The sequence below is a fragment of the Curcuma longa genome, chromosome 5 (assembly GCF_044706935.1).
Source record: "Curcuma longa cultivar G26 ecotype Majalengka, Jawa Barat chromosome 5, ITB_CL_G26_1.1, whole genome shotgun sequence".
NCBI lineage: Eukaryota > Viridiplantae > Streptophyta > Magnoliopsida > Zingiberales > Zingiberaceae > Curcuma > Curcuma longa.
The window spans coordinates 9,988,439-10,007,263 of NC_133865.1; the positions used below are offsets into that span (position 1 = coordinate 9,988,439).

An 18,825-nucleotide genomic window follows, 5' to 3' on the forward strand; every position below is an offset into this window, starting at 1 on the left:
TTACTTCATACAATGGATGAAGAAAAGAAAAGAATCCCTAGGGAAAATAAATCCCTAGGGAGGAGAAAGGAAATCTCTACCCCGTGCAGAGTAAACGGAGGACTCGCGTTCCGCAGGGACCTCGTCGCCGCCACCATCCAGCAGGAATCCCGGGCCTCATCGGCTCCTCCAACGCCGTCGTCGCTGGCTTTTGCGACAGTGCGACGAGGACGCTCTTCGTGCAGAGGAGCCCGGGGCGATGCTTCGGGTCGGTCTGCGTGCAGAGGAGCCCCAACTGCACGCACATCGCCACCTGCTCCGCGTCGGCGGCGGTGATCGCCAGCGACAGGGCCCGATCCAACAGGTCCAGGCTCTTCCCCTTTTCATAAAGCTTCCACGCCTGATAAAAGAACACGATTTGGTTAAAAAAAAAAACGAGTGCGATTCCATAAAGTACCCGTTAAAGATCGTATCGTATACCCATTCGAGGAGATTGTCGGCGTCGGGGTCTGGTAGTGGGGCGAAGGCGGTGTTCTTGCGGCCAGCGACGATCTCGAGCAAGAGTATGCCGAAGCTGAAGACGTCGGCCTTGACGGAGAGGATGCCGTGTATGACGTACTCGGGGGCCATGTAGCCATTGGTGCCGGCGACGCGAGTGTTGACGTGCGTCTGGTTCTCCGAGTACAGCCGCGCCATGCCGAAGTCAGCGATCTTGGGCGTCCACCGGCCGTCGAGCAGGATGTTGCTGGCCTTGATGTCGCGGTGGATGATGGTGGTGTGGGCCGACTTGTGGAGGTAGAGCAGCCCCCGCGCCACCCCAAGGATCACCTGGTACCGCCGCGCCCAGTCCAGCTCCGCCTTCCTCCCTTCTTCTCCTGCTCAATCCATCACCAACCGAAAGAAAGAAAAAAAAATCGTTTTTCAGATTTTAAGGGGAGAAAGATTGAATCTTTGAAAATGAAATTCAGATCTTGACGAAGATCGGAAGAGGAAACCTGAGGGACGAGGCCTGAATTTGATGAAGAACAACCAAAAAGAAGAGGAAAAGCAGAGGGAGGAGAACGAGGGAGGAGAAGGGTTAATGGCGGTGGTGCTTACTGGAGAAGAGGACCTTATGCGAGTCGGGGACGCCCTGCTCCACACCTTCTGCGACACGCCGGCGGCAGAGGAGAAGAAGAATCGGGTGCGCCGGCGGCAGATGAGGAGAAGAATCGGGTGAGGAGGAGAAGAATCGGGTGGGTTTCGAGAGCGTTTTATTTTTCGTCCGTCCGTCGTGTTCCGCCCGATTTTGGGGGGACAAGTTTTGAGGAAAAAATGATCCGCTGATGGATCAAATTTCCTTTCCATCCTAAAAACTTTGACAAGTAAACGAAGGATGCATGCATGCAAGGGAAATTTTTCCGCAGTTTCCGCACCTCCAAGTAAACTGGGCATTAGTGACTGAATATGATTTCAGTTGCTACATTTAGCGATCGGATATGATTTCAGTCGCTACATTAGCAACCGAAATCACATATTCGGTCGCTAAATGTAGTGATCGAATTAGAATTCGCTACATTTAGCGATCGGATATGATTTCGATCATTAATTCCATCGTTAATATTTTAAAAAATTTATTAAGATCCCATGATTATATTTACGTACAATCAATATTAAAGTTCTTTCTCGTATAATCTATATTTACAATCCACATTTAAAATACATATCATAAATTTATCTAAATGATAAAAAAAAATTAATTTCTTATTAAAAGATTAATTTATACAGAAATAATCTTTGAAATGAAAAGATTAAATAAAAAATAACAATCTTATCTTCAACTCTGACCAACCAGTCCTATATGACTTTCTTATAGTACAATTTTCTTTATTGTTCTTCCCTGACTTTCTACGCAGTTCTCAGCGATAAAATTATCTATTATAGTTTAATGAAACTAAACTCTAAATCTCAAACATGTTGTAGTAGTTAAAAAATAGATTCTTATACTATATAATAGCTATCGAATAATTACTATAATAATAAATATTTTCAAGATAAAACATATGCTGAAGTGTCTTTTTGATAATTTGTATAATTTAACATTCTCTTTTCATTTTTATCCAAGTTAACTTAGCTATCTTTTACATTTAACCCCAGAAATTCCCATAAAATTAGAAGTTAAACTTAATCTTCGCAGCAGTATCACATTCTTAGATCAAGATGAAAATTATCAATGAAGCTGCTTTCATCACAATTTACAATTGGTGCGTTTTGTCAAAACAAAAACATAGACTGTAATTTATTAAAATTCGAACGTTAAAATATAAAAAGTTAGTGAATTTTGAAGAAATATTTAGTTTATCGTATCATTGAATAATGTTTAATATTAATGTCCATCATGTTTTCTACGATAAACATTTTTCTACAAATACAAATTTGAAGCTTTAAAACCTTTTGGTGCTTCTATTTTAAAATTAAAATTTGCTACTCAGATTTATTCTAAAGTGATGTTACACTTCACCAACAAAAGGTCGAATAACTCAACATCACTTAAAAGCAACCAAGATCATGTTTCAATAACTAATACCTACCTTTTTCTTTTATTATTATTATTATTAATTCTTATGATCCAATTAATTTTGAAAATGAATAATTTATTCTAACAAATCACCTACAGGTGGTTCTTGACTCAACAACCCAACATCACTAATAGTTGAAGCACCGCAAGTTGATAATATACTTTGCGAGAAAATTGAACTCTTGTTGCATGATTATCTCATTTTACTGTTTACCACCACACTGTGCCTAGGGAACCTTTTCCTCTCTTATTGTTTAACATAAAGGTAGTATGGTCAAACATGACAACTCATAGGGGGACACGTCAACCATCAAAAACTCATCATATATGATGAGACAAGGTAGATTAGAAAATCTCTAATCCAATTTAATTTAAGATGAGTTGCGAGTTAGACGGTGAACCCATGGATCTATTAAAAAATAAAATATATATATATATATATGTTAGATTAAAATTTTTACATTTGGATTGCCAATTAGGTGAGTTAAGCATACCAGTCCATCAAACAAATAAAAAATTTTAAATTTGATTGCGGATTAAGTGAGTTAACCTCAAAACCCCATTAAAATTTTCACTTTTATTTTAAATTTTTTTAAAAATAAATTTTTAAATCCATGAGTTAATATAAACCTACCTCAGGACCGACCCGTACATATTGCGATCCCAGACAGACCAATCCACAATTGACTTAGACCCATCTTAAAATATATTAATAAAATATTAACTCAACCAACTTAAATTATTTAATAAAATGGATAATTCAACAGACATAATCTAAATTGACAACTCTACGTCAAAGAGTTCTTTCGCTTTTGTTTGGCATGATGTTTCTACCTATCACTGTTCATTAAATTAGCTCAAGAACGTCCATGGAAGTTTGTGGTGCTCTACTCTCTTAAGGCACCAAAATTTACTTACTCCATTAGTTCATAAGTAATTATGTGAAACTAAATCAAGATATCAAGTGCTCCCTTTTCTCATAGTTTTCTACTATTAATATATATTTTTCATCATGTTATCACTAATTAATAAGGTTATTGTATTATCATTACAATCATACAACGATCAAACAGAACAACATGACTTTGACAGTCACCATTACAAAAATTGAAAAAAAAAATCAAAACTGAGCATTTAAACAGTTCGATAAATGCACTGAATTATCGATAATCTTGCATCAGAAGTGTGGGAAGCCACTGAACTATGAAGAGCTGATGCTAGTGATGCTACTTCTGCAGAAGCTCAGCCAGCTCCCCCTTCTCGGCCATGGAAGAGATGATGTCGCATCCTCCGACAAGCTCCCCGTTGACGAAGACCTGCGGGAACGTCGGCCAGTTGCTGTAGCTCTTGAGAGTTTCCCGCAGCCCGTTGTTGTACTCCTCGTCTAGCACATCGACCGATTCAAAATCAATGCCATGGGACTCCAGTATTCCGATCACCTTCTGTGAGAAACCACAAAGAGGAGCACTTCGAGACCCTTTGATGAATGCAACCACCTTTTTCTCCTTCACCAGCAGGTCGATGAGCTGCTCTAGAGGCACGGTCAGTTGAACGTTGCGACCGGGCGTTAGGCGCAGGTCAGGCTTCTTTTGCGGTCGCCTTACCCATGTGTTGTTTCCGGATTGGTTCCCAGGTGGGACTTTCCCAGAGGCTGCAATATGCTCCTCCAACCATGATTTCCAGGCACTGGTTAGAACATTTCGGTCGGGTTCAGCCTCGTCTACTAGACCTATCTGCAACAACAAGGTCCAATGACTAATCCAAAACTAACATGGTGCTAAGTCTGGTTGTTTAGCATTGCACTATAACATATGTGGGCATGCTTAGCCACAGCTCTGCATGGGGTGATTACTAAATAATATGATAGCTTGTATCGATCGACTAGCCGCTAAAAGGTACAAGAGATTACAACCATAAGGTGAAGATCATGAATTTTGAATCATACAGCAAAGATCAATCTCTTTGATCAAGATAAGCAAACAGAATGCAAATAATGACACCTTAGGAAGTATTATAAACTAATCAAGTTGTTCTCTTATAATAGTTGAATCAGTTAAGAAGGGTTAGCAAGAGTAAGAAAAATTTGACGATACACTATCATAATGGCAATTAGGCACTCAATGCTATGCTAATTGACAAAGGTTAAGGGTTCAATCCTACACTCAGCACTTGATCATTGTAATACATGAAACTTTAAGCTACCATAATGTTTTAGGGAGTTGCTATATTGAAATTTTCCAGCTTATTTGGAACCAATTATCATAGGAAAAGAATTCCCATTAAAGTGAAAAGAAATTTCAATAATACAAACAATTCTTGTTTTTTTTTTCTCAAAAGTTAGGACAAATCCCATTTCTAATGGTGGTTTACTGAGTATACTTGGGGTTTTTCCTTTGGATGTGTTGGATGGGCAAATCCCTTAAATGAAATTCTCAAACGCTCATCGTTCCAAACAAAGGAATAGCTCAAAAAATATAGAAATTTCAAACTGGTAAACCTGACACACACACACAATCTTCTTCCGTTGACCTTTTACAAAATTCCTAGATGACAACTTATTCCTCTTATGACTTCAGATTCATAAAATTCCACACAGATTGAACGTGTGTGTGTGTGTATTACAGCTATCGATTGAACGCACAAAAAAGCCTGAAGAACAGACAAAAAGTCAAAGGATCTTTTATATCTTAATTGATAATTGTTAGGGACCTCTATCTATCTGAATATTGTAAATATGAGGTTTATTATATTATGATACCCTTTTGTGATCAGACACAAAAAAAAAAAATTTGTTACTTAAAGTGGATTTTAGAAGATTCATCAAAAGGAGCAACAAATGAAATTGATTCAAAATTTACACAATTGAAATATCTAAAATATCGAATAATAAATAGAGGAGACAACCTAAGTATTATTAACCGTAATTTTCCCTAATCAGAGCCAAGCCATCAGCTTTCTACCAGAACACCAACTTCTCCATCAGCCTTCTCTGAGGACCAGTCCAACAGCTTCTCCCACCTACAGACCTGGTCCCATCGCTCTATCTGCATCCACTTGCAATCTGTGAATGACGCCTTGCAATCCCGATTGACAGGTGAAATAGAACAATGTTCCCGTTCCCACCTGCAGCAGACAACCATGAAACCCTACCGTTCACCTAGCACCACCTTTTACTACAGATTCAACCTCAAATTCTGAACTTTTATTGCTCTTCCAAAAGCACTTTATAGTTCTATTTCATCGCATTTCTTATTTCCTATCTTATGTTACATTGTCACCTAGCTAGTCTCCCTATATTTCTTATTTGGCATCACACTTCCTAAGGCTATTTCAAAGGCGCTCTCACATTCAAGTTGGGAACAGACTAGATGGTCAAAAAGAAGATCCAAGTATTGCATTTTAATATTTGTGTGGAAGCAGTACCCCTTCCTCCTAGTAAATCCACAGTATGTTGAAAATGGGTATTTACAATGAAAACATCACCACAAGCATTGTGAGTTGATTGAAAGCTCAACTGGTGGCTAAAGAATTCATCCGATTATTTGGATACCTTTACACTTATGGCTAAAATTTTTTCAGTTCAACTATTCCTTACATTAGCAACTTTCCTTCAGTAGCCCCTTGACCAGTTGAATGTCAACAATGATTTTCTTCATGATAACTTTACTGAAAGTATAGATGGAGCAGCCACTGGATATTGCCAACAACAGAATGATCTAGTAAGATCTAGTATGTAACTAAAGAAATCCTTCTACAGATTGAAGTAATCCCCTAGCATGATTCAAAAATAATAATAATTTGTCTCTACTTCAGGTTAGGATGATGAAAATATCCTAGATTATTTATTATCATCTTCCCATTCCACTTGGAAAGCATATTCTTTTTGTTGTCTTATTGCCTATGTGGAAGATATTAGGTGAAATTATGTAGAAAAGAATAAAATCTATCTGCATTGGCACTATTGACTAAGAATCCAAATTATGTAGAAATCAGAGTGAAAATCTATATGCATTGGCACTATTGACTAAGAATCTAACCAATTATTTTCCTAGATAAAATTTTTATAGGATACATTTACATCTCCCAAACAAGTACATACTTGATATGTTTAAAATAAATAGTATGTTGGGGCAAATGGATCCAAATGCCAAATTGATGCTAGTACAAAAAAATATCATTGACTGATCTAGGAAGGTAAAGAAGGCTTAAACTGACTACCTCACAATTGCAAAACTATACATATCATTCACAGTAGTGTAAATATCTTGAAGCTCCATATTATAATTTGTTTAAAAGCAACCTTTACAACACCTATTGGGTGCTTGTGGTCTAAGGCTGAAATAGGTTTACTGTGCGTAGGTGAATAATAAATTTAGATAGAGGAGAGTAGCAGACTACTTAGGAATTATTAGCCCTAACTTTTCCTATTACACTAAAAAAATCAAAACTTGGCAGGCAAAAATTGAAAACTGATTTACAATCAATACAATTTCTGGGACCAAGCAGTTAGGTTACTTCACGCAACAAGAGAATACCTTGACCGAGTGGCAGAGATCAGGGACAAACTTGGAGTGGCTGGCGATGCTGCTCGCGACGTTTCGGGAAATACCTACAAACTGTAGCTCCCCATCCCTATCATAGATCCCGTACACGCCAGCGCCGGATGGGAACTTACCGTCCAACTCTCCAGGTCCTTTGGGCACTGCGACGAGCTCCGCCTCCGAGAGCTTCCCGAGCGCGGCGCAAACGAAAGGAAAGCGACGGCGCCCTCCTCTTCTGCGATCCGGAGCGGAGAAAGCGGATCCCACGTACGACGGACAACGAATCAAAGACATCGAAGCGGAAAGGGGAGAGCGAGAAGAAGAGAACGCGAAAGATACGGGTTTGGTAAATCGGGAAGAGGGAGAAGGATAGGATGCTAGGGATTGAGGCGCGGAGAGAAGGTGCAGAGAGGAAGACGCCATGGCTACGAAGGGAGGCGAGCTCTACCGCTCTGCTATCCCCTTCCTCGAAGAAGGCGGCGAGACTGACGAGATCGTAAGCCTTGCAGTCTTTTTTTAAGCCCAACGGGCCGAGCGAGACACTGAATTCCAAATCGGGTGAGGTTCCAAATTTATGACTCCGGTTCATCCGATTATCGGATCCTCACGGCAAAATCTGTCAAATCGGACCGGGACCGTGTCAGGCTCAGTTGGCCTGTTTCTTTAATATAACGGGTTGAGTCCAATCCGGTCTGTCATAAAATAAAATAATCATAATCCCATTTTTTTTTTAAAATAAAAAACAAATAAAATAATCTTTAAATACCCAAATTGGGTTAAAAACTGAAAAATAACGTATTTGACTATTTTTAAAATAATTAATATTTCTAAAATTAAAATAAAATAAATTATCATTTTTTATAATTTTAAATGTTATATGGTATTATCTTTTAAATTATAAAATATCCTAGAATATAAAATTAATAATTACGATTAATTTTTAATGAAAGTCAACGACGTTGACAACGCTTTTGGTAGTGTAGCCGGTGCAAAGCCAATGCCTACTATTCCAGAGGTGAGCCGGCCACATTGGTGGGTCGATGTACATCGTGTGGACCCCAGTGACCGACTTTTTGTGTGTGTATTTGATTCCTTTCTATTGAAGTTGGTTGAAACTCCAACTTCTAGATTTTTCCATTAATCTCATTTTCTCTATTTTTTTCCTTAAATTTTATTTGAATGAAACAGTATATTTGTTTTAAGATTTTTAAATCATAATAAATTAGTTTTTTATATATTGGGAAAATATTGATTTATATTTAACTCATATAGGACTTAATTAATCATCTAATCCGCTTAGTTTAAAGAAAATGATTGTAACTATTTTTGGAAGGAATGTATAGTTTTCAACTAAAAAATATGGTCAACGTAGCCTTTCTCCTTAGTGTGCCTCGTCCACGTGAAAGTTGACTTTTGTTTTCTTAGTCAATTAAAGTTGAGTTTTTCCTATTTTTTCAAAAAGGAAAAGAGGACCGAAATGTTGACTTGTTTACCATATTTTCAACTTCCTTCACAATCAAAAGGTATACGCTCAAAACGACTAATCTATATTTAGCCCAAGCATGTTTCTATAAATTTAAATAATTTAATTTTAAATGGAAAATGTATTTTGAAATATTTTTAAAATTATTATCATGCTACCCCTTCTATTAGTATTAATATCTTACTCACCTTCGAGTTATGATGCAGTGGCACATAATCTCTTAGGCATCTAAAATTTGAATCTCAACTATGGTGCATTATGCATTACAAAATGAACTCCCTCCCATGGAAGATTGGGTCGCCTGTTGTGAGCCCCAAAGACAAATTTATATGAGAGTTGACCGAGACCACTATTCCCCCTCCGCTTTGATAATATTAATATATTATATTTATTTTTATTATTTGTCATTCGACCTCTTCAAAGATAAATATGTATAATTTGTCTAATGATAAAATTCATTTTTTTACACAATTCGAGTTCGAGTTCTCTGGATGACATTTCATTATTGTATTTTTATCATTGAAAATTATATTTAAAATTTACAATCCCAAAATCTAAAATCCTAGATTCGCTCTTAGCCAACGCTTTTAGATTTACCCTTATACGAGGGTTGATCGGGATCACGACCGTCACCCCTCCTCTCTTTAATAATATTAATATATTATTATTATATATATTTCATTTTTTACACAATTTGAGTTCAAGTTCTCTCGATGACTAAATTATTATTGTATTTTTTATTATTGAAGTTACATTTAAAATTTGCAGCCCCAAATCTAAAATTCTAGATCCGCTCTTAAAAATTTTACCTTCTATTATTTTTTAAAAAAAATAATAAACTAGATGGATATGTAAAAAATATTATTTATTTTTCATCACTTAGATGTATAAAAAAATATTGTGATATTTTATTTGGTATAGAACGTGCAAGTAAATTATTTTGTATATAATGTGATAGACGATTTTATCGCTTATAATTATAAAAAAAATACAAGAAATTTTTTAAAAGAATATATTTTTTGCACTCAAATCTCTTCAATTCTAAAAGTTGAATACACTATACTAACTAAATAAATATTATAGTAATAATAATATATCTCACTCAATAAATTTATTGATCACGTATAAACTCATCACTTTATTTTAATATCTGATCAAAGTTTACTATATTTTAATTGTATTGAGTAATTTTCAAAACTTTAGTGAGTAAAGTGTTATTTTTCTCAACTTTAAAGGCCATTGACCACATGACGATCGTTGACCAAGAGCTTACTTCCCTCGCTATTTAAAGACGCACGGCCATAGGGGAAGGGCACGAGCAGAACCGCCTCACCAGCTCGCCCTCAGGCCAACTCCTTCACTGTCGCCATGCAAACCCCTCGCCGGAAACTGCTATTCGGGCCGCCTCCGGACCCGACGCTTCCGGTGGCAAAGCTCCTCGGTTCGTACACGAAGAAAGGCAGCAGCTTTTCCATCTACGCCGTCGTCCTCACCATCTCGCTCTTCGGCCTCATCACCTACGTCGGCGACATCGGCACCATGGCCCGCCTCTCGCCGTGGCAGAAAAAAACCCTGGAAATACCCGACGCCGGCCTCACCCAACCGCGGTCGGAAATCGCCGGCGCGAACCTGACGGCGGAGGCGGTGGGCGGCGTGCCGGAGACGTGCGACCTCGCGCGCGGCGAGTGGGTGTTCGACGACGTGGAGTACCCGCTCTACCGGGAGGAGGATTGCCAGGACCTCTCGCGACAGATGTCGTGCTTGCAGAACGGCCGCCGGGAAGCGGCGTACCAGAAGTGGCGGTGGCAGCCCGCCGGTTGCTCCTTACCCAAGTACTCACCCAACGCCCGACCGGCTCGGATTCAACAGATTCGACGCGAAGCAGCTGCTGGAGCGGCTCCGGGGGAAGCGGATGCTGTTCGTCGGCGACTCCATCAATCGAAACCAGTGGGAGTCCCTGGTTTGCCTGATCCAGGCGGCGGTGCCGCCCGAGGGGAGGAGCCGACGGGTCGCCGGATCCCGAATCATCTTCACCGCAAAGGTACCACAAATTCCTTCCGTACCGATCGACGGATCGACCGATCGATGAACTAGCTGATTTGGGCGAGATCTGAAACCAATCCAGGACTACGACGCGTCGATCGAGTTCTACTGGGCGCCGTTCCTGGTGGAGTCCAACTCCGACGATCCCAACTTCCACAGCATCGCCGCGCGGATCATCGACGCCGACGCCATCGAGAAGCACGCAGTCCACTGGAAGGGGGCGGACGTGCTGGTCTTCAATACCTACATCTGGTGGATGAACACCCTCGAGATGCGCGTCCTGTGAGTTCCACTTCTAAGTTCTAACCGATCGCTCGCCATCGATTCTTTTGACTGTAATTTGCTTGGCAAATTGAGCAGCCGACCAGGGGCGAAGAACTGGACGGACCATGATCCGATTCTGAGGTACGAAGCTTACGAGAGAGTGCTGGGGACGCTGACGAACTGGCTGGATCGCAACGTTGACCCCGTCAAGGCGTCCGTCTTCTTCATGAGCATGTCTCCCATTCACTTCGAGTAAGTAATCGAGATTGAGATCAGCACGATTTCACGATGAGGACTGTTTGATGCCAAGGCGCCGTTTTTGATCGCCGACGCAGGAGCTCGTTCTGGGGCAACGCGGCGGGGATCAAGTGCGCCAAGGAGACGCAGCCGATCGCGGACATGGCCGGCGTCGTGCCGGGCACGGACATGAAGATGTTCGAGGTGGCCAAGAGGGTGCTCGGTTCGCCGGGGCGGCGCGTGCCGGTGGGCTTCGTCGACGTCACGGCGATGTCGGAGCGGCGCAAGGACGCGCACGCCTCCGTGTTCACGGTGCGGCAGGGCGGCCGGCTGCTGACGCCGGAGCAGCAGGCGCGGCCGGCCGAGTTCGCCGACTGCATCCATTGGTGCCTCCCCGGCCTCCCCGACGCCTGGAACCAAGTCCTCTCCGCCCACCTCCTCTCCGCCATTCGCCGTCGCTGATACAAACTCACAATTCTTAATTCAAAACCATAGTTCTTTCGCTGATTCTCATTCTTCTCATTGCCTCACGATCGAATCATCTGAGTTCATGTAAGTACTAAAAAAAGAAAGAAAATTATTGCTGAAAAATCTTTTCTCGTTTCAGGAACCTCAACCTTCAAAGATCGAACAAAATCAACGTTGCAAATTAACTCGATCTAAAATGGAATTAATATCTGTTAATTTGCACAAAAATATCAATTAATGAGTATGTCGACATCGTGTATTAATTCTGGAATTCAAATTGGCTGAGCAGGGTTCGAGAAAGCTAATAACGAGTTGCTAATAATGGAATGGCAGCATATGTCGACATCGAGCTATTTACTTGGTCCTTAATCCCAAATTAAGCCCATAATCTGCTATTCTTCCTAAAAAAATTATTTTCCTAATCGTGTTGTTATTAAGGGAAACTCTGTCGGGTCTGTCTTTATCCAAATAAAGTATTATGTCGACATACAAATGTCATAGTCAAGCTTTTTTTTTTTACTTATTTTTTCCTAAAATTAATCCTATTGCCATATTTTTTAAAAACGTTTTTTTATATTTTAACCCTCATAAAATTTTAAGAAACTATTAAATTCGCAGGGAAACTTGTGTTTTCTATATACAATTTGGAATTTTGGGTGGGAAATGAAATGTTTAAGAAGTTTTGAGGGGACGTTGATATTTTCCAAACTTTGAAGGGCTGATATATAATTTTTTGTCGTTATAAATGGCAAGTGAAGTTTGTTATTGTTCGGCAAAGCAATTAAGCTTGTTGTTCATCGAAGTAATTAAGCGGCGAATTAGAGATGAGGGGTTCCGGCGACCGTCTCTGCCTACTCTTCTTCTCCTCCTCCTCCCTCTTTTCACCTCCGGCGAATGCGATTACGGCGAAGAAGAGGATATCCTTGACAAGAAGGCGGCCCTCCCGCTCAAGATCGTCGCTGCCTTCTCCATCCTTGTCTGCGGCGCAGCCGGCGTCCTCGTTCCCGCGCTCGGCAAGTGGATTCCGGCGCTCCGCCCCGAGAACAGTCCATTCTTCGTCATCAAGTCCTTCGCAGCCGGCGTCATCCTCGCCACCGCCTTCATCCACATCCTTCCCGAAGCCTTCGAGCGCCTCTCGTCGCCCTGCCTCGATCCGATCCCTTGGCAGAGCTTCCCTTTTGCCGGATTCGCCGCGATGATGGCCGCCATTGGGACACTAATGATTGATACGATCGCCACCGGGTACTTCACCCGAGAGCACACCCACGGCCGAGCGGCGGCGATGGCGGAATCAATCACCACAGGCGAGGCAGAGAAAGGGGCGACATTGATGTGGATGTTGAGGGGATGGTGTACCATGTACATACCCATGCAACTCATGGGCATTCTCATGTCGTGGGCACAGTAGACGAATCATCGATGCCGCAACTAATTCGCCATCGAATCATCGCTCAGGTGCCCTATCCAATTTTCAAATTATATTATTTCCATATCTTACTTAACAATTTGATTTTAAAAAATTAATTAATGGTCAGGTTCTGGAGCTGGGAATTCTAGTACATTCTGTGATCATAGGAATTTCATTAGGTGTATCTGATGCTCCATCAACCCTAAAACCTCTCTTGGTTGCCCTAATTTTTCACCAGTTCCTCGAGGGCATGGGACTTGGAGGATGCATTGTTCAGGTACACATTGTTGAAATCTAAATTATGAATTTTTAGTTACCTGTATAATACCTGGCATCTAGTTCTTAGCTTGAATCGTGCAAAAAGTACTCTTGTTTCATTGTTTTCTATTACAATTTTAAGGAGACAACATTGATCCACACTATATTTCATTGTATATATATACACAGGCGAGGTTCAAAGCAAGATCGATGATAACAATGGGGCTCTTCTTTTCTCTTACGACTCCAGCAGGGGTCGTGATAGGCATTGGAATATCGTCCGTTTACAAAGAGAATAGTCCCTCATCCTTGATCACTCAAGGAATACTAGATTCTGTAGCCGCTGGAATTTTGATCTACATGGCTCTTGTGGATCTCCTCGCTGCTGATTTTATGAATCCTAAAGTGCAGAGTAGCCGAAAGCTTCAGCTCATGATCAATTTTGCCTTGCTACTGGGAGCAGGATTGATGTCACTTCTTGCCAAGTGGGCTTAGAAATAGAAAGTAGGATTTATCATGTAGAGCCAATTTAGGTTATGAAGTACCTCTTTAGCGTTTTCGCCACTATTTTTTTGGTTATTAAGTTCAGATGCGTTTTAATTGATTGAATTAGTTTATTATCTGATTAATGTTGCATGAGTTTCTAAACCGTATGAAAATCGTATCATGTAAATTAGGATATTCAATTAGAGAATTTTTTTCCTCTTCTTAATAATAAGCTTCGATAATAAAAAAAATTAATTAAAAGTGTAATTTTGTTTTTTAGCGAGACAGAATAAGATTAATATATTATTTTGACTAAGTCAAAATAAACTTATTAAAGTTTAATTTAATTGAATCAAATTATAGTAAGAAATTATCAAATTATATGGTATGATTTAATTAGGCGAAATATAATTATTCTATATTATTATTTGTAATATAATAATGGTAACAATATCTAGTCCATTAATTCTTGATTAATTAGCCCAATAATGATAAGAATATCTAAGTTCTTGATTAATTATCAAGAGAACATGTAAGAAGACTTAAAGATTTGGAGTAGCGTTGTAGATTCGATATTGAAATCATTAAATCTACTTAATATATAATTAGGTTCTTTTAGTGAGATAAACTTTTTCATCTCTAAAGACTGAGGTTAGATCATTTATTTTATTAGTTTCATGTTGCTTTCAAATAATAAGATATCAACCAATAAAAAATAAGATGGTCATGTGTTGCGAGTGCTTTTTGATTTATTTTAATGATGAAAATTTTTTATGAGTTCGAATTGGTCATCACTTTCAATATTAATCGATGAGAAATTTTTATAAAATTAAATCGATCACTCTCTCTGAATTAATCGATGTAAATTAAATATATAATGATCAACTAAAATAAATAAATAATAAATAAAAACACAGGTAACGAAATCTCAACAAAAAGATTGATCCGGACCTTTCGTCTACTTTTCAAATCATAGCCTATGTACAAAGCTTCACTACACATCAAAACAAAAGGAATTTTTTTAAAGATGTTATTTCATCGTGATGTCCTCAGTATTACACCCCCTCTCTCTCTATAAATAATATTATTAATATTATCAAAATATTTATATTATAACTATTAATGATTTCCTAGTTATTATAATAATATTTAAATAATAATAATAATAATATACTAAAATCACATTAAATGTTATTTTAATAATAAATGAAAGAAAAGCTCGTTTGATTTTCTTTTTCCAATCGTTTTTCAATTGATTTAATGAGTAATTTATATATTAATTTATAATTTATCTGTTCTATTCCTCCACTGCTATCATCTAAGTCGTCCATTGCATGGAAAATTTACGTATGATTTAATCCATCATTCTCATAATTAATTAAGATAAATAAAATAATTAATATAAATTAAAATAAACAAATAAAAAATTCAAATCGTTGCGTGTGGGCAGTGCTTACACATCAAACCAAAAGGAAAGTATTTTTTTATCATTCTTTTTATTAGAGTTTGAGTTCTTTAGATGACATTTCATTATTATATTTTTGTTATTGAAAGTTATAGCCCCAAATCTAAAATCTTAGATCCGCTCTGGCGAATGCTTTTAGATTTACCGTTATAGGGCTGATTGGGACTCACCCTCATTGATATATTATTACTATTATATATAAATTTTTATTATATATTATTTGTCATTTTACCTCTTAGAAGATAAAATTTTCTATGTGTGTAAAAAAAATTTTATGTTCTATCATTTTTAAAAAATCAATAAACTAGACGGACATATAAAAGATATTGATTGCTTTCCATCATTTAAACATGTATAAAAAATATTGTAACATTTCTGTATTGTGTAAAAAATTATTTTGTATATACCGTGATGGATGATTCTGTCATTTATAATTGAAAAGAAAAATTACAAGAAATTTTTTAAAAAGATATATTTTTCCACTCAAATGTTTGGTCGCTATTTAGCGACTGCAACAAAGTTCGGTCGCTAAATATTAACGACCAAACCTTAGTTCGGTCGCTATTTCAGCGATCGAACCAAGGTTCGATCACTAATTTAGCAAAATTTTGATTTATCTCATATAGATACCGTCCAACTCTAAAATTAGCGACTCAATATAAATTCCATCGCTAAATAGCGATCGATTCTTAAATTTCATCGCTAATTAGCGACTGATTATAATTTCGTCACTAATTTAGCGATCGATTTATAATCGATCGCTAATTTAGCGATCGAACTTAAAATTTGATCCCTAAATTAGCGATCGATTATAATCAGTCGCTAAATAACGATTGAATTTAAAAATCGATCACTAAATTAACTACCGAATTATAATTAGTCACTACATCCGTCGCTATTTATGGAGATTTTTATAGTGAGTGAAGTTCTGTTGTTATTCGGCGAAGCAATTAAGCAACGGAGAGCTGAGGGGTTCCGGTGACCGGTGGTGTCTTTGACTACTCGTCCACTTTCTCCTCCTCCTCCCTCTCTTTGCCTTCGGCGAATGTGACTACGGCGAAGAAGAGGATATCCTTGACGAGAAGGTGGTCCTTCTGCTCAAGATTGTCACTGCCTTCTCCATCATCGTTTGCGGTGCGGTCGGTGTCCTCGTCCCCGCGCTCGGCAAGTGGATCTCGGCGCTCTGCCCCGAGAACAGCCCGTTCTTCATCGTCAAGTCCTTCGTAGTCGACATCATCCTCGCCACCGCCTTAATAATTTGTAGGTGTATCTCATGCTCCATAAACCCTAAAACCTCTCTTGGTTGCCCTAATTTTTCACCAGTTTCTCGAGGGCATGAGACTTGGAGGATGCATTATTTAGGTACACATTGTTCAAATCTAAGCTATGAATTGTTAGTTACCTGTATAATCAAATAGCGAGTCCCCTACCTTGCACATTATGACCTGACATCTAATTCTTGTACTACAAAAATAATCATAAAGAACGGTGGATTTAGCGACCGAATTATAATCGATCGTCATTTTAGTGATTAATTTTTAACTTCGATCGCTATTTAGCGACCGAATTATAATCGGTCGCTGTTTTAGCGATCAATTTTTAACTTCGATTGCTATTTAGCGATCGAATTTAAATCGATTGCTAATTTACCGATCGAATTATAATCAGTCGCTATTTAGCGACAGAAGTTAAAATTTAGTCATTAATTACCGACAAAAATCAAATATCGATCGCTAAAACAGCGATCGAATTTATGTTGGGTCGCTAATTTTAGAGTTGGACGATACTTGAAGAATTTTAGCGAACCTTAGCAATCGAACTACGTTTCGATCGCTAATATTTACCGATCGAACTACGTTTCGGTTGCTATTTAGCGATCGAATCTCGGTTTAGTCACTAAGGTTCGCTAAAATTCTCCATGTACCGTCTAACTTTAAAATTAGCTACTCAATATAAATTCGGTTACTGTTTTAGCGACCAATATTTGATTTCCATTGCTAATTAGCGACCGAATTTTAACTTCCGTTGCTACATAGCGATCGAAATTAAAAATCGATCGCTAAAATAGCGATCGATTATAATATGATCGTTAAATTCATCGTTATTTGTGATTATTTTTATAGTGGTAGCCGCTGAAATTTTGATCTACATAGTCCTTGTGGATCTCCTTGCTGCTGATTTTATGAACCCTAAAGTGCAGAGTAGCGGAAAGCTTCAGGTCATGATCAATTTTGCCTTACTACTGGAAGCAGAATTGATGTCACTTCTTGCCAAGTGGGCTTAGACATAAACGAAGTGTTATACTAAATGAAACGAAAAGAAAACGAAGTGGACTTAATAATATACTAAAGTCAAATGAAGTGTTATTTTAATAATAAACGAAAAGAAAAGCTCTTTTGATTTTCTTTTCGCAATCGTTTTCCAATTGATTCAGCGAATAATTTATGTATTAATTTGTAATTTTAGATGGTAAAATGCTTTGCAAAATAATCATTAATTAAGGGTGTTTATAATACATTGTAATATTTTTATTATAATCGATCGCTATTTTAACGATCAATTTTTAACTTCGATCGCTATTTAGCGATCGAATTATAATCGGTCACTGTTTTAGTGACTAATTTTTACTTCGGTTGCTAAATTAGTGATCGATTTAAAATCAATCGCTAATTTAGCGACTGAATTATAATCAGTCGTTATTTAGCGACAGAAGTTAAAATTCAATCACTAATTTGTGACGAAAATCAAGTATCGGTCGCTAAAATAATGATCGAATTTATATTGGATCGCTAATTTTAGAGTTGGACGGTACTTGGAGAATTTTAGCGAACCTTAGCGATCGAACTACGTTTCGATCGCTAATATTTACCGACTGAGCTACGTTTCGGTTGCCTTCTCCATCCTCGTTTGCGGTGCAGTCGACGTCCTCGTCCCCGCGCTCGGCAAGTGGATCTCGGCGCTCCGCCTCGAGAACAACCCGTTCTTCGTCGTCAAGTCCTTCACCGCCGGCATCATCCTCGCCACCGCCTTCATCCACATCCTTTCCAATGCCTTCGAGCACCTCTCCTCGCCCTGCCTCGATTCGATCCTCTAGCAGAGCTTCCCCTTCGCCGGATTCGCGGCAATGGTGGCCACAATCAAGACGCTAAAGATCGACACGATTGCCATCGGGTACTTCACCTGAGAACACACCCGCGGACGAGCGATGGCGGCGGCGAAATCGATCATCGCGGGAAAGGAGGAGAAAGGGGCCACCGACATTGATGTGGATGTGGGGGGATGGTGTATCACGTGCATACCCATGCGACGCATGGGCATTCGCATGTCGTAGGTACAGCAGATGAGTAATCATCGATGTCGCAACTAATTCGCCATCGAATCATCTCTCAGGTGCCACATTCATTTTTCAAATTATATTATTTCCATACCTTACTTAATAATTTGATTTTAAATAAATTAATTAACGGTCAGGTTTTGGAGCTGGAACTTCTAGTACATTCCGTGATCGTAGGAATTTCATTAGGTGTATCTCATGCTCCATAAACCCTAAAACCTCTCTTGGTTGCCCTAATTTTTCACCAGTTTCTCGAGGGCATGAGACTTGGAGGATGCATTATTTAGGTACACATTGTTCAA

General features: G+C 38.8%; 3 protein-coding genes and 2 pseudogenes across 3 annotated transcripts; 3 read left to right on the forward strand and 2 right to left on the reverse strand.

The window, feature by feature from the left end:
• Positions 1 to 3,190, reverse strand: LOC141829844 (cysteine-rich receptor-like protein kinase 43). Its single transcript, XM_074717337.1, has 4 exons — positions 3,171 to 3,190; positions 1,078 to 1,301; positions 460 to 854; positions 1 to 379 (listed from the first exon to the last, which is right to left on the reverse strand). Exons 1-4 carry the CDS (start codon positions 3,188 to 3,190, stop codon positions 77 to 79), a joined length of 942 nt encoding a protein of 313 aa, XP_074573438.1. The 3' UTR covers positions 1 to 76.
• A 361-nt stretch (positions 3,191 to 3,551) lies between these two features.
• On the reverse strand, positions 3,552 to 7,567 carry LOC141829460 (monothiol glutaredoxin-S12, chloroplastic). The gene is made up of 2 exons (XM_074716930.1): positions 7,072 to 7,567; positions 3,552 to 4,269 (listed from the first exon to the last, which is right to left on the reverse strand). Exons 1-2 carry the CDS (start codon positions 7,498 to 7,500, stop codon positions 3,763 to 3,765), a joined length of 936 nt encoding a protein of 311 aa, XP_074573031.1. The 5' UTR covers positions 7,501 to 7,567; the 3' UTR covers positions 3,552 to 3,762.
• Positions 7,568 to 9,928: 2,361 nt separating this feature from the next.
• LOC141829485 (xylan O-acetyltransferase 1-like) lies at positions 9,929 to 11,566 on the forward strand. The gene is made up of 5 exons (XM_074716966.1): positions 9,929 to 10,392; positions 10,430 to 10,601; positions 10,686 to 10,885; positions 10,964 to 11,119; positions 11,203 to 11,566. Exons 1-5 carry the CDS (start codon positions 9,929 to 9,931, stop codon positions 11,564 to 11,566), a joined length of 1,356 nt encoding a protein of 451 aa, XP_074573067.1.
• A 751-nt stretch (positions 11,567 to 12,317) lies between these two features.
• LOC141829845 (zinc transporter 5-like) lies at positions 12,318 to 13,733 on the forward strand (annotated as a pseudogene).
• Positions 13,734 to 17,371: 3,638 nt separating this feature from the next.
• On the forward strand, positions 17,372 to 18,810 carry LOC141829846 (zinc transporter 8-like; annotated as a pseudogene).
• Positions 18,811 to 18,825: the final 15 nt, after the last annotated feature.